At 74.2% G+C, this 25,790-nt stretch overlaps 2 protein-coding genes across 3 annotated transcripts; one reads left to right on the top strand and one right to left on the bottom strand.

The window, feature by feature from the left end:
• Positions 1–224: 224 nt before the first annotated feature.
• RARA (retinoic acid receptor alpha) lies at positions 225–22,554 on the top strand. Of its 2 annotated transcripts, XM_075522973.1 has the most exons (9): positions 225–448; positions 7,784–8,085; positions 19,477–19,625; positions 19,721–19,862; positions 20,808–20,968; positions 21,048–21,224; positions 21,301–21,505; positions 21,758–21,916; positions 22,208–22,554. In XM_075522973.1, exons 2-9 carry the CDS (start codon positions 7,908–7,910, stop codon positions 22,417–22,419), a joined length of 1,383 nt encoding a protein of 460 aa, XP_075379088.1. In that variant the 5' UTR covers positions 225–448; positions 7,784–7,907; the 3' UTR covers positions 22,420–22,554. The 2 variants fall into 2 exon arrangements, with proteins under 2 accessions (XP_075379088.1, XP_075379089.1); XM_075522974.1 differs by lacking the exons at positions 225–448; positions 7,784–8,085 and adding an exon at positions 14,070–14,431.
• Positions 22,555–23,753: 1,199 nt separating this feature from the next.
• Positions 23,754–24,737, bottom strand: GJD3 (gap junction protein delta 3). The gene has a single exon (XM_075522750.1). The coding sequence runs from the start codon at positions 24,523–24,525 to the stop codon at positions 23,806–23,808; it is 720 nt and encodes a 239-aa protein (XP_075378865.1). The 5' UTR covers positions 24,526–24,737; the 3' UTR covers positions 23,754–23,805.
• Between the last annotated feature and the right edge of the window lie 1,053 nt (positions 24,738–25,790).

Raw genomic sequence — 25,790 nt, 5'->3', positions numbered from 1 at the left:
TCGCGCGGCGCGCGCACCCACTTTCTCCCCTTCCGCCTTCTGGTGACTTCAAAGAGTTACAATGTAGCGCCGGCCACGCCCACGCCCGCCCCGCCCGCCAATGGGGCGCCGCCTCCGGCGGCGCCCCATTGGCGGGCGGGGCGGGGCGTGGGCGTGGCCGGCGGGAGGGGCGGAGCGTCCGCCCTCGCTCCCCCCCCCCCCCCCCCCCCCCGCGCCCGCCCGCCCTCCGCCGCCGCCGCCGCCGCCGCCGCCCCGCCCGGCCCAGCCCCGGGTAAAGTTTCCCCGCGAGCACATGACTCGCAATGGCCGCGGCCGCCGCTCGTTAAACCCCCCTCCCGTTCCCCCCCCCCCCTTCCCTTAGGCCGGGTCTCTCCGTGCCTCCGCCATGCGAGCACCACCGGGAGCTTTCCGGTTTTAAGGATTTCGGGGTGAAGTCTACCGTGATCAGGTAAACGAATGGGCCCCCGTGTCCACCCGTGGTAGGGTGGGAGGTTCTATCGCGGTCCCGGTACCGGGGGGGTTGGGAAGGGGGGGGGGGGGGGGAACCGTTGCGGTGTGCCGGTGGGAGGGGTCGCCGTCTTGGCGGGGGTGCAAGCACCGGGTGAGGGCGGTCGGTGTCGTCGTCCCCCCGGGGACACCCCCCCCCCCCCCTCCCCTCCACGGTGGGTCGGGGTAGTGGGGTGTCCCCGCCCTGGGAGGGGCTCCTGGAGGTCCTGCCCCGGGGAAGGGGGTGCCTCGGGGGTCCCGGGGCGGTGGGGGGGGGGCCCTCCCGGGAGGCGGCGCCGGGGATCCCCCTCCGGTAAAGGGGGGGGGGGGGGGGGGATCCTGGGGATCCCCCGCGCTCCGCGTCTCGGTGGTGGTGGGGTCCCCGCGGGGGGGGCCAGGGCCCCCGCCCGGCTGAGGCTGCCGTGAGCCCCGGAGGGGCAGCGTTGCCCCCCGTTCCGGATCGTGCCTTTGCCCCCGGGATTGGCGGTGCCGGCCCCCCCCATACCCTCTCCGGTTACCGGTGCTGGGGTCCCCCCTCCCGGGACCGGCTGGCTGGGCGCTCCCGAGCGGCAGCGCTGCCCCCACCCCGGGGGGAGGGCTCGGGGCACCCCCGGTGCGAGGGGCTGCGGTTCCCCACCGCCCCGGGGGGGGCCGGGCCCCCGCCATGGAGCGCGGTGTTGGGGGTGCCCCTCCGGGAGAGCCGGGCCCCCCCGGGCCGCCGGTGCGCGCAGCCACGTCCCCCCCCGTCGTCGTCCGTGTGTCCCCGTCCCCCCCCCCCCCGCGGCGGAGGAGGCGGGCGGGGGGGAGCGGGGTCGCTTCCCCTTTTGGGGGTGCGGGGGGGCCGGGGCGCAGACGGCGGGGCCCGGCGGGTGAGCGGGGCCGGGAGCGCGGGGGGCGGCGGGGGCCGGGGCCGGGGTCCGGGGGGCGGGGAGCGGCGTCTGCGCCGTTTCCTGGCCGGCGGGCGGAGGAAGCCATCGCTCTCCGCGGCTGACAGGGCGCTGGCGCGGCGGCGGGGGCCGGGGGGGCCGGGCGGGGGGCGCCGGCCGCCGCCTCCCCCGCCGCAGCAGATGCCCGGGGCCGGCCGGGGGCGGCGGAGCCCCCGCGGGCTCCTGGCGGCGGCGGCGGCGGCGGCCGGGAGGTGGGGAGGGGGCCGCCCCGCCGGGGGCTCCCCGGGCCGCGGCCCCGTGGGTGGGGGGAGCCCCCCGGGCCGGGCAGCAGCGCCCCGGGCCGGGGGGGGGTGGGGGGGGCCGGGGCAGAGCCCCTCTGCCCGCCGGAGCCGGGGTGGCCCCCAAATCTGTATGCCTCTGACCTTTGACCTCGTTGGGCGGCGGGGGCCGTCCTGCAGCCCGGTGGGCGCAGGGGGTGGGGGGGACACACACGGGGCGCTTCCCTGCGGTGCCCACGCCGGTCCCCGCCGAGGGGTGCCGGGCAGGCGCTGGCGGCAGCTCTGGGTGCGGTGTCCCGACCGCCGGCCTCCATGCCGGGATTAGCGGGCGACGGCTCGGTGGCTTAGCGGCCCCGCGGCCGCCGCTCCCAGGCCATATGTCACCCGTGGGCCCCGCGCCCTGCCCTTGGGGGTGACCTTGCTGCAGCGCAGGGACACGGGTGGCCCCGCGGGTGCTTGCACCGGGGATGCCCGGTGGGGTGCCCGGCCCCTTCATCCGCCGCTCCGCTCGTGGTCCCCCCAGGTGACGCGGCCGCCACCCAGCGGTCACCGGGACAGCGGGGAGGAGGGCAGGGCCCCGTGCCCCGTCCCACGCCGCCCGGTGCCCACGGCACCCCGTCCCGGCCGGGATGCCCGGCTTCGCCCGGCTGTCCTTGCACACCCGCCGTGTCCCCGGCGCGCAGTCCTCGTGCCAGGAGCAGCGTCGCGGCTTGCCGAGCCTGGGGAGGGCCTGTGCCGCCGCCTGCCCTGCGGCGCTGGGATTCACCAGCTCCGCGGCTCCGGCTCTATTTATAACCAGGAGGCTCTGGCGTGTCGACGTGCCACACTCGGCTGCGCCAGCCGCGGGCAGAGCGTGCCCTGGGCCACCCGCCCCGGCAAGGGCCTGCGCCGATGCCAACGCTGCCAGCCTGGGCTCTGGGGTCCCCTGGCCCCTTTTGGGGTGCTGCTGTGGCGTCTCGGGGGGCCCTTGGCCGGCGGAGCTGCGGGGCCCTTGCAGCGTGTACCCAGGGACCCCCGGCACCCACAGGCACCCCACCCCGTGGGGCACCCCTGTGCCGCAGGGCCCCCCGTGGCAGTGCCAGCCCCGTGGCTAGGGAGGGGGACGGGCTGCGGTGCCAGCAGGCGCGGGGCGGGGGGGGGGCTGCGATCATATCTGCGGTGACACATGTGCTGATTACGGAAAATGGGTTAATCTCCCTGCGGCTGGAAGCAGCTTAGTGGGGGGTGGCTCGTGGCAGGGCCCGGCGAGGGGCCTCGTGCGCCCGCCCTGGCCTCCGCTGTCCCCGGTTGAGCCACAGCTGCCAGGCCGTGACAGGGGACCATGCGCTGCCGCGCATCTGCACGCCTTCCCGCAGCCGGCCCGGTTGCGGCGTGCTGGGTTGCGGTGCCCGCAGCCCAGGGCGGTTGGGCCCCCCAGGTACGCCGGGTCCCAGCCTGATCCCAGCAGCCTGCCCGGGCCGGGGGCACGGTGCCACCAAATCCCGGTGTCCGGGGGTGTCGTGCGGGTCGCCTGCCCGCCGCGTCCACCCACGCCAGCCCCGGGCGCCGTGTCCCGAGTGGCCCCGTGCCGCGGAGCCGGCGGGTGCAGCCAGCTGCACTTGTCTGCCGGCTGTCGCGAGCCAGAAAGGGCTGTCTGGGGCCGCGCTGTTCCCGGCACGCCGTTCCCAGGGCGCCGGCTGCGTGCCGCATCCAGGGCTAAAAACAACCGGGGGCTGCTGCGAGTGGCTGCCGTGGCACAATCCCACTGCTTCCCGGGAGCCCGCGGGGAGCTGGGATGGGGCACCCCGGGCCTGCCACCCTCCCCTGGCAGCAGGCAGGGCTGCGGCACCTGCGGTTCCCTGGGCTCGTCCCCAGGGTCGGGGCTGTGCCGCAGGGCGGGGGCCGGGCCGGGCCTTGGGGGTGCCACCTCCGTGGGTGGGTGGCGCTGGGGTGTGGGTGGGGGTCCCCAGGGTGCTGCGGGGCCGTGCCGTGGTGCGAGGGGCTGGTGGGTAGGGCTGGCCTGGGCGCTGCTGGGCCTTCGGGGCCGAGCCGGGCTGGCTCGCTCCTTCCAGGATCTGGCGAGCCGGCACCCGTGGGTCAGCCGGCCCCGGGCAGCGCTGGTGCCGGTGGTGGCGTGGCACAGCGCCGCGCCCGTCCTGGGGGCCGTGGCGGGGGCCGTGGCACCTGTTCCCGCAGAAGAATGGCGTGTCTGGTGGTGGGTGCGGGAGGTGTAACTGGAGCGGCGCGTTCCCCACGTAACCGGAGCCGGCCCGGCTGCGACAGGTGGAATTTCAGTTTGTGGCTTCCACCCGGCAGCGGGACGTGGGGGTGCCGGGGCGAGGACCCACACCGTGGGGCTGGCGGCCGCTCCCTGGGGTGCCTGTGTGCCCCCACGGGGTGGGGAGGCCAGTACGGACACCGTCCCCGCTGGCCAGCGCAGGGTCCGTGCTGGTGGAAGCCGGGCGTGGGTTGCTGTTGCCCACAGGGTGCCAGGGCACGGGGGCACCGGCGCTGCCCGGGGACCCACGGCGGGGCTGAGCGGGCCCCGCGTGCGCCGCTGGTCCTTGGGAGCGGCGTGCGAGTCCTAGCGTCTGCACCGGCCCCAGCACTCCCAGATCCCCTTGAACGGGTGCTGCGGGCAGCCCCGGCTCTGGCGCACGCTGCCTGTGCCGAGTGTGTGCCGCCGGCTCTGGCTCTGCCGCCGGGCTGGGGCATGATTCACGCCTGCCCGGGGACGTGAGAAACGTGACGGTGACTCACGGCCGAGATGCTTCGGGGATACGGGGAGGGGGGGGTCTCGCTCGGCTGCCCTGTCGGGGGCACCTCGCACCCCCCTGCGTGGCACTGGCCGGCCCGGGGAGAGCCGGGGGGGCTGGCTGCCGGGCCCTCGGCCTCGCGTGTGAGGCCGCCCCGGGCTGGGCGCCGACAGCAGCGAGGAAACCGCAGGCTGTGACCGCACAGCGGCTCCGCGGGCGCTTCCTGCCCTGCCCGGGAGGCTGCCAGCGGAGCGGGGCCACCCTGCTGCCCTGCGCCGGGGGGCACGGCACCCCCGCCCTCTGCCCGTGTGCCGCGGGGTGGCCTGGCGCTGGGGTGTCCCCGTGACCTGTTCTGGTCTCCCCCCGCCCCGCTTCGATGGGGGATGTGGGCGGCAGCCGCCCCTGCCAGGTTTGGGGAGCGGAGTGGGCTGGCGGGGGCTGGGGTGATGGGCACTGGGGTGGCAGCAGGGACAGGGCAGGGGACCGGGGTGGCGGGGGAGCAGGGTGACAAGGTCTGGGGTGGCGGGGGAGCAGGGTGAAAGGGTCCAGGGTGGTAGCAGGGCCGGGGCTGAACTGAAACCTGGCCGCCTGGGAATCGAGAGCGGCAAGGGGAAGCTGCGGCCGGGAGCGCGGTGCCCGCAGGCATGACAGGAAGGGCCTGGCCACTGCCCGCTGCCCCGCCAGGCACCCCGGAGCAGCCCCGGTCCCGCTTGCCGCTGCGGTGCTGGGGGGGGACGACACACGGGACGGGGACAGGGCGGTGCCCCCACTCACCGGCGTGTCACATCCGGACGCTGGCGCTGCCATCGCCGCGTACCCTGGCAGGAAGCGCGGCTGGGTCTGGTGGTGTGACACGGGCACCAGGACGGAGGGTGCTGCCTGCACCGAGGGGTTCAGGTTGCCCCTGGGGTAGGACGGGGGGGGGGGGGGGGGGGAGGCTGCTCGGCCCCCTTGGCGGCAGGGCCGGGGCGGCCGCTGGGGAGGTGGGTGTCGTGGTGCCGCCGTCCCGGTGCAATCTCTGCGGTTCGTGTTGGCCGTGCCACGCAGGATGCGTCCCTGCCCGGGTCCGGGTGTGGGCAGTGAATCCAGCCTGGGGGCTGCATTTTCAGAAGGGGTCTCTTGGGGGGGTTGTGCCAGCGCTGCCCGGCCTATCCGGGCGCGTGGGGTGGGTTTCGTGCCCCGGTTTGGGGTCACGGGTGGCTTGGGCAGCCGCGGTCCCCCAGCCGCGCTGCCGCCGGCCCTGGGAACGGCTCCGGTGTGTGCGTCCGTCCGCTCCCGGGGGCCGCCCCCGGCCTGGGCGGGAGATTCCTCGTGGCTGGGATTTGGCCCGGGCCCCGTGGCCGTGTTTTCCGCGGGGCTGGAACGAGGCGCTGGATTCCAGGAAGCTCCGGGCCCCATCCAGCTCCTGCCGGGGACTGGAGGAAAAGGCGCCGGGGAGGGCGAGCGCAGGCCCCCGACGAGGGGCTGCACGGCCCCCAGCCCCACGCTGCTGGCTTGGGACGCTCTGGCAGCGGGGCCTGGCCGGGACACCCAGGACCCCCGTTTGGGACACCCAGGACCCCCGTTTGGGACACCCAGGACCCCCTGGTCAGGGAGCAGCCGTGTGCCAGGGTCTGCGCCGGCTCAGGGGCCCCTGAGGGCTCCTCTGGGCTGCGGCTCCTTCTGCCCACGGGGACCCACAGGAGTGGGGCTGGTTGGGCTCCCCGGACCCTCCTGGCCGCTGCCGCTCCCGTGGGGGGTGTTGGGAAGGGGCTGGGGGGGCCGGCAGCCGCCCGCTGGGTTCGGGGTGCGCGGTGGCCGGGCCGGCGGCGCTGGCCTCGCTCGGTCCCAGGCCGGCGGTGTGCAGGGGGGGCAGGAGCGGGTTGAGTAATTGGGCCCCGGCACGGCTGGCGCGGTGCCCGGCGAGCACTTGGCACCGGCAAACATAAACAGTTCTTCCCGCGCCTTCCTCCCCCCTGCTCCCCCCGGCCGGCACGGCTCGGGGGCCACGGGCAGGCCCCCGCACCGGGGGGCCGGGGTCCCTGCGGCGCCATGTGGGGACCCCATGCGAGGGCCGTCCCCTCCCCGGGGCTGAGCCGTGGCCCCTGTGCCCGGGCGGATGCTGACCCGGCGTCCGGCACCGTGCCCCCGCGGTGCCCGTGGGAATCCGGCACGCGCTGCAGCACCCGGCGGGGCACCCTGTGCCGGGGGCGGACGTGACCCCCACCCCAGCTGCCCCCGGGTGCCCACCCTGGGGGCGGCTGGACCGTGGGTCTCCCCACGGGTGCTCCAGTGGGTCCCCACGGGCGGGGGGGGGGGCAGCACCGGGGCTGTGGGTGCTGGCGTGAGCTGGGAAGAGGGGGGTCCTGCCTCCAGTGGGTGCACCCAGCTGGGTGCTGGGGGGGGCGGGCAGGGCCGTGCCCGTCCCAGCCCCTCCCCAGCGCCTCGCCGGGCGGCTCAGCCTTGTTCCTCTGGATCCTTTTCCGCCTCCGCGGGGCCGGGAGCCAGCACTCTCGGCAAATAAACAGCCCCCGCCGGGCCCCACGCCAGCGCTTAAATAAACAGCCAGCCCGGGATTGTGAAAGCCCCGTGCCCCCCTTCCCACCGCCGCCCCCCGGCCTGGCCTGGGCCGCGGGGTCCGTACCCCGCCAGGCTGGCGTGGGAGCTGCTGGCACAGCCCGGCACACGGCCCGGCCCGGCACACGGCACGGGGCGGGGGCTGCGCCCCGACGGGCAGAGCCCAACCCTGCGGCGGGCTGCCAGGCTGAGTCCCCGGGTGCCGGTCCCAGGGGGATGAGCCCCCTCCAGCCCCGGGGCCGGGTGGCTGAGCCCCCTCGTGCTCGGTGCAGGCGTGGGGGGAGCAGAGCCGGCGAGGGCGCGTGGCCGTGACAGCAGAGCTGGGCTGGAGCGGAGCCGCTGTCCTCAGGGGACCCCGGCGTGCCCGTCCTCCTCCCCCCACCCCCCCCCCCCACCCCGCGGTTGCCTCGCAGGCCCCCGGGCTGGGACAAGGGGTGCTGCCCCCCTGGGACCCCCGCGTGCGCCTGCTCCCGGGCCAGGCCTGGGGGAGCAGGTCTGGGGCCGTCGCGTGGCCCTTGGCCCGAGGGGGTGTCCGGTGGGGCCGCAGCGTCCCCACGCCGTCCCCCTGTCCCCTCGCCCACTAAGCTGGGATTAGCGACCTGCGCCTGCCGGGCCCCGCCAGTCGCGGTGTCGTTAATCTGGGGGATTGTCATTAATCTCGCGGGGAGCGCTGGGCCCGGCCGGCTGCGCCCTCCTGGGGCCGGGAGGGGATGCAACCCCGGGGGGGGAGGGGGGGGGGGTGTCTGGGGAAACTGAGGCAAGGCCGGTGGGTGCCACATTGGGGTGGGGGCCAGGCATCCCAGTCTTTCCGCTAACCCCCTTTTCTGCTTCCCCCCCGCAGCATCGCAGGAGCCAGCGCCGCCAGCGAGGACAGCCGCCGGGCAGCGGGTTGCCCACGGGCCCCATGCTCTGCTCGGCCCCCGCGCCCCACGCCTGAGAGCCCCCCCGTGCCGGAGACCCCCGCCATGGCCAGCAACAGCAGCTCCTGCCCCACGCCTGGAGGGGGGCACCTCAACGGCTACCCCGTGCCCCCCTACGCCTTCTTCTTCCCCCACATGCTGGGGGGGCTCTCGCCACCCAGCACGCTGGCCGGCATCCAGCACCAGCTGCCCGTCAGCGGATACAGCACCCCGTCACCCGCCAGTGAGTACCGCGGCCCCGCGGGGAGGGTGGTGGGACCCCCGGTGCTGCGGGGGGTGTGCGGGGACCCCTCTGTGCCGGGGTCTGTCCCCAGTGTGGGGCGTGGGTGCTGTCTCCGGGCTGCCGCTCCGGCACCGGTCCGTAACCTGCCCCGGGGCAGCGGCACCGGTGAGCGGGTGCCTCTGCTCCCAGCCACCGCGTTGCCCACCCGCGGGGAGCTGGGTTTGGGGGGCACCGGCTCCTCGCCCGGTGGGAGGCGAGTGGCAGGCGCTTCCCCCCGTGTGTCCCCGTTAGCGCTGCTGCTGGGGAAACTGAGGCGCGGAGCGGGCAGTGGCACCCGGCGGGATGCGTGCGAGTTAATTGCTGCTGTGTGGCCGCCTTCGTTAATGGCCGTGTTTATACCCTGGCCGTTAACGGCCCAGCTGGCCCTGGTTAGAGGCCGTTGGCTGTCACCGTCCCCGGCACCCACCGCGGCAGGGCTGGGAGACGGGGGGCTCGGCGGTAGCGGCGAGCTGGGGAGGCCGGTGCCACGCTGCGTCCCCACGGCGGCTCTTTGTTCGCCGGCGGCGCGGGGGCCGCCCGTGGGGGAGGCGATGAAGGCAATCATCGCGTCTGCTCCTGATTCAATTTCCCCCTGACAGGGTCGTCCATCACGGCCCCGGTAATCACCGCCCCACCGCGCCGGCAGCTGGGAGCTGCGGGAGGTGGGCTCCCGGCCGGGGTCCTCCCCGCACCCTCACCCCGGCGCTGGGCTCGCGGCGTGCCTCAGTTTCCCCAGAGCCTCGCTGGGTGCCGTGGGGTGGCTGCCAGACCCCTTCCTATCGCCGGCACCGCTGCAGACAGGTGCCCTTGCCCGTTCCCGTGCCGTGCCGGCATGGGTGCCCCGCGGCACCCACTGTCGGGGAGGCCCCCGTGGGTCGGGGTGTGGCGGGGCCCCCCCAGCCCGTCCCTGGCCCCGGGGGACGGTGCAGGCCCGGGCAGGGCCGGCCCCGGGCGCTGTCCCCCGCCGGAGACGCCCCGGCGGCGGTGGGACCCAGTGGGACCAGTTCAGCGACTGGGTGGCTGTGGGTGGGGCCCCTCCCCCGCGCTGGCTCTGGGGCCATTCCTGTACAGCGCTGTGGGAACAGGCTGGGGGGGGACACACGCGCCTGTCCCCCCCTTTCCATGACACTGGGGATGGGGGCCTTGGGGAGGGCTGGAGGGTGCCCTGGGGCTGACGGTGGCCAGGTGGACTGTGCCTCAGTTTCCCCTTGGCCTTCTCTGTTGGGGTGCCCAGGGGTCCTGGCGGGATGGCAGCGTGTCTGCCCCCCCCCTCGTAGCACCCGTACAGCCTGGTGGGTGCCCCGTTTGTGTGGGTCGTGCAGGATTCGGTGCGTGCCCGGGTGGGATTCCTCCGCTCTCCCTCCTGGTGGCGGGGCCGGCAGGGAATCGCTGGGGTCCGTGTCTCGGCTGGGGGGGACCTGGGGCTGGGGGGCTGCGGAGGGGCCCAGTACAACCACCCCCTCCTCATGTGTGTCCGGCTCTGCCGCTGGCCCCGCCGCCGGCCCGCCCTCGCCAGATGTGCTGCAGCTGCGCGGCCCCGGGACCGATCCCACCGGGCCCTCCTGGGGGTGCAGATGTCCCCCCCGGGGTTTGGCCGGTCGCCCCGCCGCGGCCGTGGGTGTTGGGATGGGGATCCGGCGGCGTTGGGGCTACAGGGGAGCTGCCAGGGCCGGATCCGGCCCCCTGGGGTGCTGCGTGCCGGCCCCCCGGCGTGGGGAAATGGGATCGGCCGCGTCCTGTGCGTGGTGCTGGGGGCTGCCCCGGGCACGGGTGCAGGGGGGACCCGTTGCCACCCCCCTGCCCGAGGCGGGTGTCCCTGGGAGCCGCCGTCCCAACTGGGGCCAGACCCGCGTGCCGGGGCCCTTCGTGCCACGAGTCGAGAGCGCCGGGCAAAGGGAAGGTGAGCGGAGGTGCCGGGCACGGTGCTGGGGACCCCCGGCACAAGCGCTGCGTCTTCCCCTGCGGGGTGGGGACGGGAGCCCCTGCCCCACGCTGGGCCCCGACGTGAGGCACCCCGGGGCGGGCAGGGGACAGTGGCGGGGGGCACCCAGGGTGGGCGTGGGGCCTCTCCACGCTCCGAGCTGCGTGTGGGCACGTGCGCTCTGGCGCGGTGGGCGTGCGTGCGCGTGCCCGTGCGCGCACGCTGCGGGGGCGCGTGCGTGCGCGCCTCGTGCGAGGGGGTGCGCACATCCGTGCGCGCGCGGAGCTGGCTGCCTGCGTGTGTCCGTGGCGCGGTGCGCGTGCGCTGTGCCTGCGCGTGCACGTCCGTGCGCGCGCAGCTGGGGCTGTGCGGGGGGGTGCGTGTAGCAAGCGTGCGCGGGGCTGAGCGACTGCGGGGGGTGCGCGGGGGTGCTCGGCGCCCAGCCCGCTGTGCGCGTGCCTGTTCCTGCACGCCCCTGTGCGCACGCCGAACGCGGCACGAGGCCGCCCGTGTCCCTGTGCCGGGTGTGCACACGCGTGTCGGAGCGTGTGGGGGTGCTGGGGCTGTGCCTGTGTCCCCGTCCCCAGGGACTCTGCGGTGGCCTGCCGCCACGGGGCCTGGCTGTCCCCGGGGGTCCCCTCCCCTTGCCCAGTGCTGGCCCATGGGGGGGGTCTCGGGGGGGTCACGAGGGATTCCCACCCGCCGCCCCGTGAGGGGCTCCCTGGGCTGCCGCGCCCCCCCCCGGACCCTCCCTCTGCCCTGGTTCCCAGGCTGCGGGAAATGGGACCCCGGCACGGCCCCCTCCCTGGGCAGCCGGGCCCCCCCCGGCCCCGCTCTCGGCTGCCGGGACGGGGGGCCCCGTGGCCGGGCCTGGCCTGTCACCCTACCCGCTGGCTCTGGTTTCCTCTGCGCCGCAGCCGCTCTCCCGCAGCGCCCTGTAATTAATTAATTTTTAAAAATTAATGAGCAAAACGTGCTCCCTGCAGGCTGGGGGCTGCGGGCGGGGGGCGGCGGGGCTGGGGGGGGCCCCGCTCGGGGCAGCGGCCGGGGAGCCCCTGCGGGGTGCGGTGCTGGGGACCCCCTGGCCCCCCCATCCCCACCCGGGGAAGATTGATGAGGCCGGGCTGGGCGCTGGGCCCCCGCGCCTGGGAAAGCCCATTACGGCGGAGGTTTTCTATCACTGTCACGGGGGGCCGGGGGGAGCCGCCTGCGCGGGCCGGGAATTCGCCGCGTTCAAAAGCCGCTGAAGGGGATAAATGGGGTCTTTTGAAGTGGGCGGGCGGGAGGGGGGCCGCGGGGCCCCGAGGTGCCGGCGTGGGGATGGGGGGAAGGGGCCGGGGCCAGGCACCCTGTACCCCAAGGCTGGGATGGGTGAGTTTGCGTGGGGGTCCCGGCTGTCCCCACCCGCATCCCGTTGTCCGCTGGGGCTGTGACCCTGCGCTCCTGAAGCTGCACGCTCTGGGCACGGCAGAGTCCCCCGTGGTGTCCCCCGTGGTGTCCCCATGGGCTTTGTGGCCGGGTCTCCATCATGCTTGGGGGGGGGCATCTTGTGTTCCCCGGAGCATCGGCCGCCCCCGTGAGCGGGGCCAGGAGGAAGCGGGGCCGGGGGCTGCTGCTGGGGGGGGGGGGGGGGCTCATTCTGGTGTCTCCAGGCTGCTGGCGGGGCGGCGGGACGTGGCCGTGGGACGTGGCGCATGGCGGGGCGTCCCCGTCCCCCTCGTGCCGCAGGGCTGCGTGCGGGGCGCTCCCCTCGCCCTGTTCCTCTTGGCTTCTGCATTAAGACTTGGGGTTTTTGGTTTTTTTTAATCTCTGTTTCTTCCTGTTGCCGCCGGTACGGGACGGGAAGCGCTGCCCGGCGGCACGGCCGCCAGCGTGCGTGCATGGCACGGCTGTGCCGTGGCCCAGCCGTGTGGTGCCACCGGCCTGCGTCCCCTCCGTCGCAGCCACATTCTTTCCAGCGCTGGTAAATGAGTCAAAGCAGACATTTGTCATGTTCGCTGCAGGAAGTTGGAGGAGCGCTGGGCTTTTGTTCAGAAACCTGCTGGCTAAGCAAAGCCTTTGACTTTCTATTATTATTTAAACAGGCGCTGCTGATCTGCTCTGCGCAGACACACACATATGCACACACACACACACACACACGCATGCACACACGCCCCCCGGCCTTTTTCTTATTCTTTTTTGTTTTTCTCCCCTTTCCCCCCCCCCTCTTGGGGGGGGGGGCAGGTTACAATAAAAGCGGGCCGGCCCTGGCTGCTCACTTTGTGGCTGGGGGTGGGGGGGCTGCTGGCGTGTGCGGGGCCGGGGTGCGTGGGTGTGCGGAGTGTGGGCGGGAGGGTGCCCTCGGCATTGGGGGGGTGCGCGCACGCTGCCCCGTGTGCACACACGCGTGCACACCCGCGTGCACACGCACAGCTGCTCACGCACGCTCCCTGCTTGCTGCGTGCGGCCGTGCAGGGCTGGCACGTGCATCCTCCCATCAGCGTCCGGCCGTGCACACGCGTGTGCTCCTCTTGCCCCTCGCCCGTGGCAGGACCCGGCCGGAGGCCTGGGTGGGCCCTGCAGCGTCCTGGGCTCTCCCTGTAAGGACACCCCTGGGCGGGGGCAGCGGGGGGCCGGGGCAGAGCAGACCTCGGGGTGGCAGAGGCCGCGTGCCCGCCGTGGAACGCGCCGGGGCGGAGTGGCTGTGGCAGCGGTGCTGCGCTGCAGGAAGCGAGGGTGGGTGGGTGAGACCGTGCGGTGGGGAGGTTACCGGCGCGTCAGGGAAGTGGCACCGCCGGGGCCCGTCCTGCCGGCCCAGGCTGTGGCCGCTGTCCTTGGCGCGGGTCCGTCCCTGTTTGGGTGTGGGCGGCGGGGCCGTGGCGCGTGGGGTGATGCCGGCGCGTGGGGTGATGCCGGCCCGTGTGTCCGTCAGCGCTTGGGCAGCCCCGGGAGGGGGGCTGGGCTTGGGGTGCCGCCTCCCGTGGGGACCTGTGAGGACGGGCAGGGGAGGGGGGAGCGCGTGGTGCTCTGCCCTGCGTGGGCCAGGCGCAAACACACACGTGTGCGGTGAGGACGTGCACACACAGATACGGTGGGGACGTGCAGGCGCACACACGCGCAGACATATGTGTGCACGCGCTCAGCTGCCCCTGTGGTCGGTGGGGACTCGGTGTCGCACACGCGTACGCTACGTGTGTGCAGGAGGAGTGCACGCACGTGTACTTGTGCACAGGCTGCTCCGTGCACCGCGGGGACGTGCACGCACGCACCCCCCCGTGCAGTGGTGCACCAGGAGGACGCGTGGGCCCCCCCCCTGCAGTGGGAACGCAGACGCGCGCCTACCCCCTCATGCAGCGGAACATGTGTGCACACACATGCACGCACACACACATGCATGTGCACACATGCACACACGCACACGCACACATGCACGCACACACACATGCACACACACACACATGCACACACACACACACGCACACATGCACACACACACACATGCACACACACACACATGCACACACACACATGCACGCACACACACATGCATGTGCACACATGCACACACACGCACACATGCACACACACACATGCACACACACATACACACCCCCCCCGTGCGGTGGCACGCGCACCCCCGGGGGGGCGGCCGGGGGTCAGGGCGAGGTGAGCCCTTCCCCGCCGGGTTCACCCGCAGTTCACCGCATCCCATTAGGCAAATGAGCCGCGGCCCCGGGTAGCCCCCGGCCCCGGGCAGCCCCCGGCCCCGCCGCCCGCCCCCCCCCGCCCCGGCCCGCTCCCGCGTGGCGCTGGCCCTGCGCGTCCGTGTCCCCCCGCGCGCCCGTGGCCGGTGCCGGTGCCGGCCGTCCCCGGGGAGGGGAAGGGAGGGGAGGAGGCGGCGGCGGCGGGGGAGGCCGGGGGCGGCCCCGCGGCGCGGAGCGGGTTAAGGCTGTGGGGAGGCGGCTGGTGTCGGGAGGGACCGGGGCTGCCGGAGCCGCAGAGCCGGCGGGGCTGCGCCTTCCTCCCCTCCCCTCCCCCTCCTCCGCCTCCCGCCGCCGCCGCCGCCGCCTGCCCGGGCGCGGAGCGGAGCGGCGGGGCCCCGCTCCCCGGCTGAGCCGCGGCGGGGCCATGGCAGCGCGGCGCGGGGCGCCCCGGGGGCCCGGCTGCCGCGGGGGGGGGCGCTGACCGCCCGGGGCCGCCCCCGCCGCCGGACCGGGCGGGGGGAGCCGCCCCCGCGGCCCCGGGCCATGTACGAGGGCGCGGCGGTGGCGGGGCTGCCCCCCGGCCCCTTCCTCCGGATGGATTTCTACGGGCCGGGCCGGGGCTGCCTGCTGCCGGAGCGCGGCCCCCCCGCGCCCCGCGGGGCCCCCCGCCGCCCCCCGCCCTGGAGCAGCTCCGGCCGCTGTAGGTACCCGCGCCCCGGGGGCGGCCGGGCCCCTCGCCGCCGCCTCGGGCCGGTGCTGGAGCCCGCGCGGGCGGGGAGAGCCGGCCCGAAGCCCGGCTCTGATCCGGGCGGGGGGGGGGGGGGGGGTGCTGCGGGGAGGGGTGCGGGGTGCCGGGTGCGGGGAGGGGTGCAGAGCGGTGGGTGCTGGGGGCTTGGCCGCGGGCGGGGGGGCCGAGCCGGCTGCTGGGTGCCGCTCCCAGGGGGGTGCCGGGCTCAGCCCCCGGCCCAGCGCCGGGCCCGGCCCTGCGCAGATGCCGCCGGTTCGGCCATAAACAACCCTTGTCCTATTTCGGCGAGGGCTGGGCCGGGGCCGGGGCCGGGGCCGGGGCCGGGGCCGAGCCCAGCGCGGCGGGGGCCGGGGCCCGGCGGGGCCCCCCCCCCCTTCCCGCGGGCGGGGGCCGCGGCAGCGCCGGCTCCGCCGGGAATTTTGCTCCCTCCTGATAAGGGCTCCGACAAAATCCAATTAACTACAGAGCCGCTGCCGCCGCCGCTGCTGCACGGGCGGAGGGGGAGCGCCAGCGTGGGCCCCCCCGCCACGGGCCCGCCGGGGGTCGGGGTGCACCCCTGGGCCGGGGTGTCCTGGGTGCTGATGTGGGGCCCGGCCAGCGGGATCCTGCCCTGTGTCCCTTGGGGGGGGGGGGGCGGGTCACAGCCCGGTGTCCCCCGTGGGTCACCCACCGTCCGTGGGGACGGGCAGCCCCGTGCTCCGTGCAGACGGGGGGTGCGGAGGGCGTGCGGGCACCTCCGTGCCGGGGCGGGCAGTGGGAGCAGGCAGGGGCACCCCGAGCTGCCGGCCGGCCCGGGGGCTGCCACCCCACGGGGGACACGGGGCCCCGCTGTGCTTTGTGCCCACCGTGCAGGGGCGAGGGTGGCGTGGGGGGCGAGTGGGGCCCGGGTGGGCTGGAGGGGGTCCCACGTCCCCTCCCAGCGGGCAGCCGGCCGGCCTGGCCTGGAGCCCAGGGACCGCAGGCGGCGATAACGGCCTGGGGAAAGTCCTGCCGGCCCCGTAGGACTTTCACCCCGATAAGGGCTGCGGGGCCCTCCCGTGGGGCGCAGCGGGGCCGGGGGGGCCGCCTCATCCCCGGGGGGCCGGCGAGCCTCTCTCCCAGCCGCCGGTTTGCCCTTCCCGTGGCGATGCCCGGTGCGGCGTGCCGCCCGTGGCCGTCACGGGCGTGTGCGGGTGTGCGACCGTGGCCCCCGCGGTCTCGCTCCCCGCGTTGTCTCGGGGCCGCTCGACCTTTCCGCTGGCATCGGGCGTGAGGGGCCTTTGTCTGCAGCTGGGGACGGCGTGGGGCCGCCGCGGGGGACTGCTGCCTTCGGAGCCCCGCAGCGGGCAGGGCGCGGGCAGGGCCTGGCAGGGGCTGTGCGTCCCAGGCGTCAGTGCCATCCCCTTAGCACGGGGTCCCCCCAGATCCCACTGCTGTCCTGAGTGGGGTGGCTGGGGGCCATCGTGTCCCCCCGCCCCGGTACACCCAGTCGTGCAGGAGAGGGGCCTCCCGGCCGGAGCCCCCTCCCCGTGGGCTGCAGCTCTGGGTGGGCGCGCGGCTGTGGTGCTTGCGTGGGGGCCCTGCCCAGACCAGGACACCTCCGGTCTCTGGTCACGGTGACCGTGACCCAGTGGGTGCGTGGGCGGCGGGTGCTGGCGCGACTCCTTGGCAGGGTGCCCCGCTCACGTGGTGGTGCTGGTGTCGGAGATGCCGTGCCTCAGTTTCCCCAGAGACGGCTGTGGCTGCGGCTGGGCTGTACCCGGCGGGGCCGGCCCGAGGTGCTGGCTGCTGGCCCGGCGCCGGCACTGCCCTGCCCGGCAGGATGCCGTCTCGCTGGTGCGGGGGGAAGAGCCGCTCCTCGGGGTGGGGGGAGCCTGCCCGCCGCTGCAGCGGGGCCTGGGGACGCTGCCACGCCGCAGCTGGGGAAACTGAGGCACGAGGTGGTTCTCGACAGTGGCGGCGGTGCTTGCGGGAGCCCACGGAGGCAGTGGGCCTCCCGTGCCCACATTGGGTCCACGTCCTGCCAGGGGTTCTGTGGGGTGCCGTGGGGGTCTCGGGGGGTACGTGGGGTTGGGTTGTACACGAGCACCGCCCCGCCGGGCACGGGGTGGCCCCGCTGTCTCCTCGTGTTAGCCGCGCTCCGTCACCCCGGGCCGGCCGGTGGCGCGCAGCCGGTGTAGCGCTACGGCACGGCGTGGCGGCGCGGCAGATGGGTGAGTCGGGGTGGTGGGGACCCCGGGCCCCTGGGTCTGCTGGGCAGGACGCCCGGTGGGGACCAGGCGGGGCGGCAGTGCCCGGCGGGCTGAGCACCGTGCCTGGCACCACGTGGGCAGGACCGGGCACCCCACGGCCCAGGGCACCCCGTGATTCGGGGCTCCCAGGACCCTCCTTCGCCCCCCTCCCTCGCTCCCGCAGAGGCGCAGGAATTTGGGGCACGTGGGATCCTCATCCGCAGGAAAGCCCTGGGCGGGCGCCCACCCTCCCGCTGGGCGCGCCGGGCCCCGCGGCGCGGGCGTGGGGCTGTCCCGCCTGGCACGGCCCCGCCTGCCGGATCAGGCCCTGCGGCGAGCACCGGCGGAGCCCCGCTGCGGCCCCCGGCCAGGCTTTGCTCCTCGTCCTCCCGCTCTGGAGGCCTGGGTCCCGGCCCCGGCTCTGGCCCGGGAGCGACGGCAGGTTGTCGGTGGTGTTGTCCCCCCTGGGCCCTGGCACGCGGGGCGGCCCCGCGGGCGCTTTCCCACGCCGGGGCGGGTTGCCGTGTGTCGGGGCGCCCCGGGGTCCCTTGGCGTGGGCAGGAAGCGGCCGGCGGGGCCGCGGGCGGGGGCGGCTCGTTCGGCCGGGGATGCTGGCGGAGCCGCAGCATCTGGTCTGCAGCTGGGCTCCGCTTCCTCCGAATGGGGCGGGGGGGGGGGGCAGGAGGCCTGGGTCCCTCCTGTTCCAGGAGGAGATGGGGCTGGGGGAGGGGAGGGGGCCCGGCCGCCTGGGTCCCCCATGTCCCCGGCCGGCCCTTCCTGCCCCCGGCCCTGCGGGAGCAAGGGGAGGTTCGCACCCATCCTGCCCGCTCAGCACCTTTGGGTGCCGCTCTGCGCCCTCCCGTTGTCCCGCAGGGGTGCGAGGGGCACCCAGGCCTGACGCCACCACGAGGGGCTCCTGGGGAGCTGGCCAGGCAGGCGGCTGTGCCCGCGGCCCCGTCCCTTCCCCGGTGGCACCGCGGTCCCTTCGCCGGTGGCCGCGGTGGCAGGGGATTCCTACGGCACTGGCGCAGCCGTGCCTGCCCGGGGACACCGGCGTGGGGGGAGCCGGGTCCCCTCCCCCCCTCCGCACCCAGCACATCAAAATCTTGTCAAATCTGCATTTTGTGAGTGCAGCTCTCCACGAGGAAGTTCTTAAATTATATAAAAGAGGCGATAAATTATGGACGACGTTCGCTCAGTCACTTTAATGGCTCCGCTCCCTCGAGTGGCAGCGGTGATTTATTCAGTGCCGCCCGGGAAGCGCTGCCCGGCTCGCTCGCCTCCGCACCCCGCGCGCTCACCTCCCACCCTGCGCGCTTGCCTCCGCGCCCTGCGTGTTCGCTCCTACCCTGCGCGCTTGCGTTCTCTGCCCCGCACGCTCGCCTCTACGCCTGGCACGCTCACCTCTGCGCCCGTCATGCGTGCCTCCGTGCCCTGCACGCTCGCCTCCCACCCCGCACGCTCGCCTCCTTGCCGGCACGCTCGCCCGTCCCCATTGTGCTGGGGGACAGCATCATGGGTGCCTTTGTCCCCCGTGTCCCCTCGTCCCTGACCCCCTGTCCTTTGGCAAGGGGCCGGTGGCGCAGCCAGGATGGGGACACCCCCAGCCCCTCAGCCGTTACCCCCCAAGCCCCGCCGCCCCGGCGGGACCCAGCGTGGACCTCGGCCCTGGGGGTGGGCGCAGGGTGGGTGCCCCTCGTGGGGCCTCTTCCTGCCCCGGCCCCGGGGGCGAAGCGAGCGCCGGGGCCCTTTTCGGGGGCCCTTTTTGGGGCGCAGGGGCCAGCGGGGCGGGGGGGGGGGGCTCCCCCGCCGGGCCCGGCCTTTAATATCCTGTTTGACTGGTTCGCTTGGCTCCGCTGCAGAAAAACATTCGCAAACATCCCGGAGGAGCCGGGGAGCGCTTAACCCCTGCCTGGCTGCGCCCCGCTCCGGGGGCTGGCACCCCGGCCGCACCGCGGCCCCTCCGCAGCTGCGGCTGCGCCAGGGCGGGGGACGGGGCTCGTCCTGGGGGGCTTGGGCACCTCCCGGGCGGTCCTGGGGGACAGCGGGGGACAGGGGCGGTCCTGGGGACGGGAGGGAGCAAAGTCCCACGGGATTTTGGGGTGCGGGAGGGGGGGCGGGCACGTCGCACGAGGTTTTGGGGTGCAGGGGGCACTGGCTGCGTCCCCCGTGCCGGCGGGGCCGTGGCGGCACGCGTTGGCCGGGGCCGCCTGTGGCAGGGACGAGGGCAGCGCTGCCCTCGGGGACGACCCTTGCCGGGGTCCCCTGGGGTGCCGGCTGGGTGCTGCTGTGCCCGTCCCCTCCCGGGGGGGCCGCGCCTCCAGCCCCGGGGTGGGGGGCGCAGCGGGCGGCCCCCGGGCCATGCACGCGTGTGTACCCGCACGTGCGAGCGAGTGCGCGGCACCGGCCCCCCCGCGCCAGGCCGGGACTGCACCGTGCCGGCCCCACGGACGCCATCAGCGCCGCCCACACGGGGGGCTCCTGGGATCCCGGCTTTTTTTCTTTTTTCTTTTTTTTTTTTTTTTTGTCTGCCTGAATTCCGCATCGTCTCCGTGGCCTGGAAATGTCAAGTTGCATCTTCCCGACTCGCGTCCTCTCCCCGCTGGCCCCGCGCGACCCGGCCCCGTGGCCGGGGAGGGCCGGGGTGGCCAGTGCGGGGGGGCCGGTGGGACCACCGGAGCCGGGGGCCGGCCCTGGCACTGTCGGGGGGCGAGGGGCGGGGGGTCCCCATGGGGCCAGCCCTGCCTGGGGGTCTCCGTGCCCTGAGTGCCGCCACCTTCCCTGCAGCCGTGGAGACGCAGAGCACCAGCTCGGAGGAGATCGTGCCCAGCCCGCCCTCGCCCCCGCCCCTGCCCCGCATCTACAAGCCCTGCTTCGTCTGCCAGGACAAGTCCTCGGGCTACCACTACGGGGTGAGCGCCTGCGAGGGCTGCAAGGTGAGAGCTGCCAGCGCCCCGCCCCGGGGCCACCGTCCCCGCGGGTCCCCGGGGTCCCCGGGCCGGGCGCTGACCGGGGCGTGCGGGGTCCCCAGGGCTTCTTCCGCCGCAGCATCCAGAAGAACATGGTGTACACGTGCCACCGGGACAAGAACTGCATCATCAACAAGGTGACGCGCAACCGGTGCCAGTACTGCCGCCTCCAGAAGTGCTTCGAAGTCGGCATGTCCAAGGAGTGTGAGTGCGGGGACGGGGACAGGGATGGGGACGCGGATGGGACGGTGATGGGGACGCCCTGCCTGGGTGCAGCCGGGGGGGGCAGGGTGCGGTGGGCCATCCCGGCAACCCCCGCCATGTACCCAGGGAGGCCCGGGGGGGGGCCTGGGCTTGTGTCACAGCCTGGCCGTTGCCCAGGCAACGCATGATTGATGATGTCAGAGATAAATGACGCTGACGAGGCCTCCTGGCGTCTGCGTGCCAGTTGTCATGGTGCCCGGCTGTACCCCGCGCCGCGTGGCATCGCTGGCGGTGGGCGACCGGGGGCGACGGCTGCTGGGGCGCAGCTGCCTCCCCCAGCACCCGGCAGTCCTGCCCCGTCTGCCGGCCCCTGGGGGGGCCGTGATCCCCGGGAGGGGGCTGCCAGGCGCTGGGGGGCCGGGCACAGCCGAGGGGTGTTCGGCATCCGAGGGGCTGCAGCTCACCCGGCACCTACGGGGGGTCCTGGCCCCCCCCCCCCCCCCCCCCCCCGGTCCATGGAGGCTGATCCCTGCGGGGCGCGGGCCGGGGCTGCGCCTGGCTGCTCCCTCCCCGCTGCTGCCCGCGAGGTGTCCGCACGCCCGCGTGATGAGCGCGGTGGCTCAGCTGCCATTTTCTCTCCCTGGTGTTTTTCTCCGCTGTATCGGCTTTGCAGAGCAGAGCTGAGCGCTGTCCCCATGGCCAGGGGTGTTGTGTGTGTCCCCCCCCGGGTGTGGTGTCACCCCTAATGGCCTCCTAGTGACTTGGGTGCTTATTTAAAGGAAAGCTGTGCAGGGCAGGCGGCTCCGCTGGCCATTTGTCACCGTCACTGGCGGCGGGGTCCTAATCCTGCCCTGGGGGGGACTGAGTGCGGTGGGGCCGAGCCCACCCCGGGCCTGGGCTGGGCGGCAGCGGGGCCGGGTGACGCTGACCCTGCCATCCCCGCAGCCGTCCGCAATGACCGGAACAAGAAGAAGAAGGACGTGCCCAAGCCGGAGTGCTCGGAGAGCTACATCATCACGCCCGAGGTGGAGGAGCTCATCGAGAAGGTGCGCAAAGCCCACCAGGAGACCTTCCCCGCCCTCTGCCAGCTCGGCAAATACACTACGGTGAGTGTCGGGGGGTCCCGGGGGGCTGGGGAGCACGGCCGTCCCCCCCCATGCCCTCACCCCCCGCCTCCTGCCGCAGAACAACAGCTCGGAGCAGCGGGTCTCCCTGGACATCGACTTGTGGGACAAGTTCAGCGAGTTGTCCACCAAGTGCATCATCAAGACGGTGGAGTTTGCCAAGCAGCTCCCGGGCTTCACCACGCTCACCATCGCCGACCAGATCACCCTCCTCAAAGCTGCCTGCCTCGACATCCTGGTGAGAGCGGGGACCGGGACGGGGACGGGGACGGGGAGGGGACGCCAGGCTGAGTCCCCCGCCCTCGCCCCCCCAGATCCTGCGGATCTGCACGCGCTACACGCCGGAGCAGGACACCATGACCTTCTCGGATGGGCTGACGCTGAACCGCACGCAGATGCACAACGCCGGCTTCGGGCCCCTCACCGACCTGGTCTTCGCCTTCGCCAACCAGCTGCTGCCGCTGGAGATGGACGATGCCGAGACGGGGCTGCTCAGCGCCATTTGCCTCATCTGCGGAGGTGGGTGCTGGGGGGGTACAGGGACGGGCACCCTGCCCAGCGCCCCGGTATACCCCCGGCACCTGCCTGGCTGTCCTCCCCAAAGAGCTGACCAAGACGACCCCAAATAGTGCCCTTTGCCGCGGCACAGCCACCGTGGTGACCCCCTCGGGGCCTGGTACAGGGAGCTGGGTCATATCCGTGCCCACGGGGGGGCAAGGGGGAACGACAGGACGTGTGCTGACCCCCCCGTAACCACTGTCCGTCCCCCAGACCGCCAGGACCTGGAGCAGCCCGACAAAGTGGACAAGCTGCAGGAGCCGCTGCTGGAGGCGCTGAAGATCTACGTGAGGAAGAGGAGGCCCAACAAGCCCCACATGTTCCCCAAGATGCTCATGAAGATCACGGATCTCCGCAGCATCAGCGCCAAGGGTGAGCGCTGGGGAGGGGGCGGCCGCCCGCCTGCGGCTCCGTGTCCCGGGGGAGCAGCCCTTGGGCTCGGCATCACTGGGGGGTCCAGGTCGCTCGTCCTTCCCCGGGGCACAGCATCCTCCGGAGGGTACGAGGGAGGGGGTTCCCACAGCACCGCATCCTCCGGGGATGCTGGGGACGTGGCCGTGTCCCTTGTCCTCGGCACCCAGGGAGGAGCAGAGCCGGGGTTGGGGGTGCCGGTTTGGGGGTGCCGGCACTGCCCCGCCCCGCTGACCCCGGCCCTTCCTGCAGGCGCCGAGAGGGTGATCACGCTGAAGATGGAGATCCCGGGGTCGATGCCGCCCCTCATCCAGGAGATGCTGGAGAACTCGGAGGGCATGGACACACTGGGGGGGCAGCCGGGCAGCCCCCACGCGGGCAGCCTGGGGCCCCCCCCGGGCAGCTGCAGCCCCAGCCTTTCGCCCAGCTCCAACCGCAGCAGCCCGGCCACGCACTCGCCGTGACCCGCGCCCGGCGTGCACCAGGACAGAGCCCGGCACGCCGGCACGCAGGGGGGGACCCTGCGCCTGGGCCCTGGCTGCAGCCCCCCCGGGGGTGGACTCCTTGGCAGCCCCCCGCCGGCGCGGCCCCGGGACCCCCCCGCTGGAGCAGACCCCGCGGGGAGCCCTGCAGCCCCCGGCCCCCCCCAGCCCCGGGCGAAGCGCGTTGGTTGAGTCACATTTCAGGGGCACGGGGGCCCTCGGCCGCGTCCCCGGGGACGCCCCGGCCCCACCAGCACCAGCACACACGGGATCGCGACCACCGAGCCACCCCCCCGTCCCGGCCGTCCGGCGGGGAGGACCCGGCCAGACCCCGCACGCCGAGGAAGCAGAGTCATTTAAAAGAGAAAAGAAAGCAAAGTATATATATATAAATATCTATAAATATCTATAAATACGTTTTAAAACCTTTGTAAAAGTTTGGAGGGGTTTTTAGGCCTGTGCAGGTGGAGGGGGCACGGCGGGTGCTGCCGGGGGGGGTGGGGGGCACACGATTTATTATTATTAAATTTTTTTTGTTGTTGTTGAGATTTTAGTGGTTTTAGAGTCGGGGGGTGCCGGGTGGGCCCTGCCCCGGCCCCCCCAGGCGGGGTGGGGGCTGTGGGGGCGCGTGGCGGTGCCAGCCCCGGCCTCGCGGGGAGCGGGGCCCGGCACGGGGGGGACGGGGGGACGGGGGGGAGGGGCTGGCTCCAGAATAAAGTTTATTTATTCTAGTGCCCGGCTCGTTCTTGCTGTGGGGGCACCGGGGTGGGGGGGTGCCTGGGGAGGGGGGGACATGGTCGGGGTTGCGGTACCCCAAGTCCTGGGGGGGGTGTCTTTGCTGCAGGGGGGCACCCCAGGACACCCCCCCCCGCCCCCCATCTGCCCTTCCTGGCTCTGGCTGTCTCCAAAGGCTGGAGTGGGGCAGAACCATTTGGGGTCCCCCCCAGCACCCCCAAAGCTCTGCGCTCCCCAGCCCCGATGCTGTGGTTGCGTCCCTCTACGCCAGGGGCTGCCCTGGCCCGCAGAGCCCCGATGCATTCGTGACACCCCCAGCACAGAGTGTGGGGGCAGCCCTGGCCCCCCCATGCTGGGGGGGGTGGGGGGTGTCAGGGGTGCCCCTGCTGCGGCGCAGGGATGGGACCTGTTTGTTTTCCTTTTGTTCATATTTTTTTTCCAGCAGCTGCCGGGTGAGGCCCCCTCCACCGCCCACAACAGGAACCGGGGGCAGCGGGGCACGGCCCGGCCCGGCACGGCCCTGCTGCCCTGGCACGGCGAGGGCTGGAGCAGGGGGAGCCGCGGCTGCCCGCTGGGCCCCAGCCCGGCTGAGAACAGCCACGGCTCGTGCCGGCAATGGCAGCCTGGGGCCAGCTACACGGTCAGGTCCCCCTGTGGCAGGGGGCAACGTGGCTCCTCCGTGGCCCCCGCTGGCTGCCCAGGGGCCGGTCCCCGCTCCTGCGGCCGCTGGCAGCACCCAGCCCGGGGCGGGGGGCCCTTGCGCAGGAGGTGGGTGAGCTCGGCCAGGCTGAGCAGCGCCGAGACCAGCCCCACCACGAAGTAGAAGTGGATGAAGACGGTTTTCTCTGTGGGGCGGGAGACGAAGCAGTCGACGTGGTGCGGGCAGGGCCGCCGGTGGCAGACGAAGAGCGGCTGCACCCTGAAGCCGTAGAGCAGCGCCTGCCCCAGCAGGAAGCCCAGCTCAGCCGCGATGCGTGCCACCACGCTGCCCACGTAGAACGGCTGGAGGCGGCGGGCGTGCTGGCTGGGGACCCCCCTGGGCCCCGGCTTGGCCGCCTGGTGCACGGCGAAGATGACGAAGAGGGCGGCAGGGGCCGAGAGCACGACGATGTGGAAGACGAGGAAGCGGTAGTGGGAGATGGGGAAGGCGGCATCGTAGCAGACTGGTTTGCAGCCCGGCTGCTGCGTGTTGCAGACGAACTCCTCCTGCTCGTCCTCGAAGACGTCGCTGCCCACGGTGGCCAGGACCAGGATGCGGAAGAGGAGCATCACCACCAGCCAGAACCTCCCCACCATGGGCGAGTGCTCCTGCACCGCGTCCAGCAGCGAGCTCAGGAAGCCCCACTCGCCCATGGCCGCGCTGCAGGAGCAGGGTCAGCGCTGGGGGGATGCCGTGGCCGCGAGGATGGGCCCCAGCGGGCGGCACGGCCCCTCCAGCTCACCACCCTCCGCGCCAATCCCAAATGCATCGCACCAGCCCCGCGCACGGGAGGGCGGCCGGGCGGTGCCAGCCCAGCTCACCCCTGTCACGAGTGTCCCCAGGCGTCTGCTGTGCCCCGGGACTCGCTCCCAGAGATGGGCCCAAGGACTCCAGCTGCGGCAGGACTAGCAGGTTCCCCATCCCTTGTGTCCCCCCCCCCAGGTTCCCCCCCGAGCCCCCCACAGCCCCGGCCTGGCGGGGTCGGCCCCGGTACCTGCGGAGGCTGCAGTCCACGGTGTGCCAGCGCGGCTGGCGCCGGCTGTCCGGGGCTGTGCGGGACTGTCCGGTCCCGTGTCCGGCCGGGCTGGGATGACGGTCCCGCAGCCACGCCTGGAGTCCTTTTAAAGAGACAGAGCAGCCGCAGGGGCACCCGGAGGGGAGGGAAGGGCTCGGCTCTGCCGGGGGGGGCCTCAAGGGCCGACGCTGCCCCTGCCCCGGGGCCAGCAGCTGCCCGGGACACGGGTTGGTGCAGGGGGCAGCGGCCCCCCCATGCAGAAATGCCCCCGTGTCTCGGCCTCCCCAAACCCCCAGGGCCTCAGGGTACCAAGCCACAGCACTCAGCCCCCAAAAGGCCCCCCCGGCGCTGGCATCGCCTCCCTGGCCCGGCAGAGCCCGGGTGCATCGGCCGCGTCCGACGGTGCCGCGACAGCTCCTGCCCCGCGGTCTCGCCGGTCTCCCTGCCGGGCCGGGGTGCTGTGCCCGGGGGATGCTCAGGACTGGCAGCAGCCCCCCTGCTCCGTGACGCTGTCGGGGCCGTGGAGGGTCCCGTGGACCAGCCCGGGCTGTCCCGAGCTCCGGCATGTGCTGGCTGACTGAGCCGTGCCGGCCGGCGGCAGGCCGTGCTGCCAGGCAGCTGCTTTCCAAAGCACTGTGGTGCTCTGCAAGAAATCCTGCGTGGCACAGCCGGGGCCCCTGCCAGCCCCTGCCCGGCCAGGGCGAGTGCCGATGGCCTTTGCCTGTGCCTCCGGTTCCCCTTCTGGTAGCGGAGCAGAGCCCTGGCTGCTGCGGGCCACCCTCGGGCCCCGCGATGCCCGGGGCGCGTTGGTGCCCGATGCCCCACAGCTCAGCTGCCCCTGCGGCAGCGCTCAGCGTCCCCCACACCCCGGTCAGGGAGATTTTGTGATGGAGAAAACCCTGG

Source organism: Mycteria americana, chromosome 22 (genome assembly GCF_035582795.1).
Source record: "Mycteria americana isolate JAX WOST 10 ecotype Jacksonville Zoo and Gardens chromosome 22, USCA_MyAme_1.0, whole genome shotgun sequence".
Taxonomy (NCBI): Eukaryota; Metazoa; Chordata; class Aves; order Ciconiiformes; family Ciconiidae; genus Mycteria; species Mycteria americana.
Note: the sequence above shows the minus strand (reverse complement) of the source record. Positions and strands in the feature narration are given on the sequence as shown.

Excerpts from the sequence above, each read along its gene's own strand:
- RARA (XM_075522973.1), top strand. The coding sequence starts at position 7,908 with ATGGCCAGCAACAGCAGCTCCTGCCCCACGCCTGGAGGGGGGCACCTC. Across the intron at positions 19,626-19,720 it reads GCGCCTGCGAGGGCTGCAAG|GGCTTCTTCCGCCGCAGCAT; the intron begins GTGAGAGCTGCC and ends CGGGGTCCCCAG. Across the intron at positions 21,225-21,300 it reads CTGCCTGCCTCGACATCCTG|ATCCTGCGGATCTGCACGCG; the intron begins GTGAGAGCGGGG and ends TCGCCCCCCCAG.
- GJD3 (XM_075522750.1), bottom strand. The coding sequence starts at position 24,525 with ATGGGCGAGTGGGGCTTCCTGAGCTCGCTGCTGGACGCGGTGCAGGAG.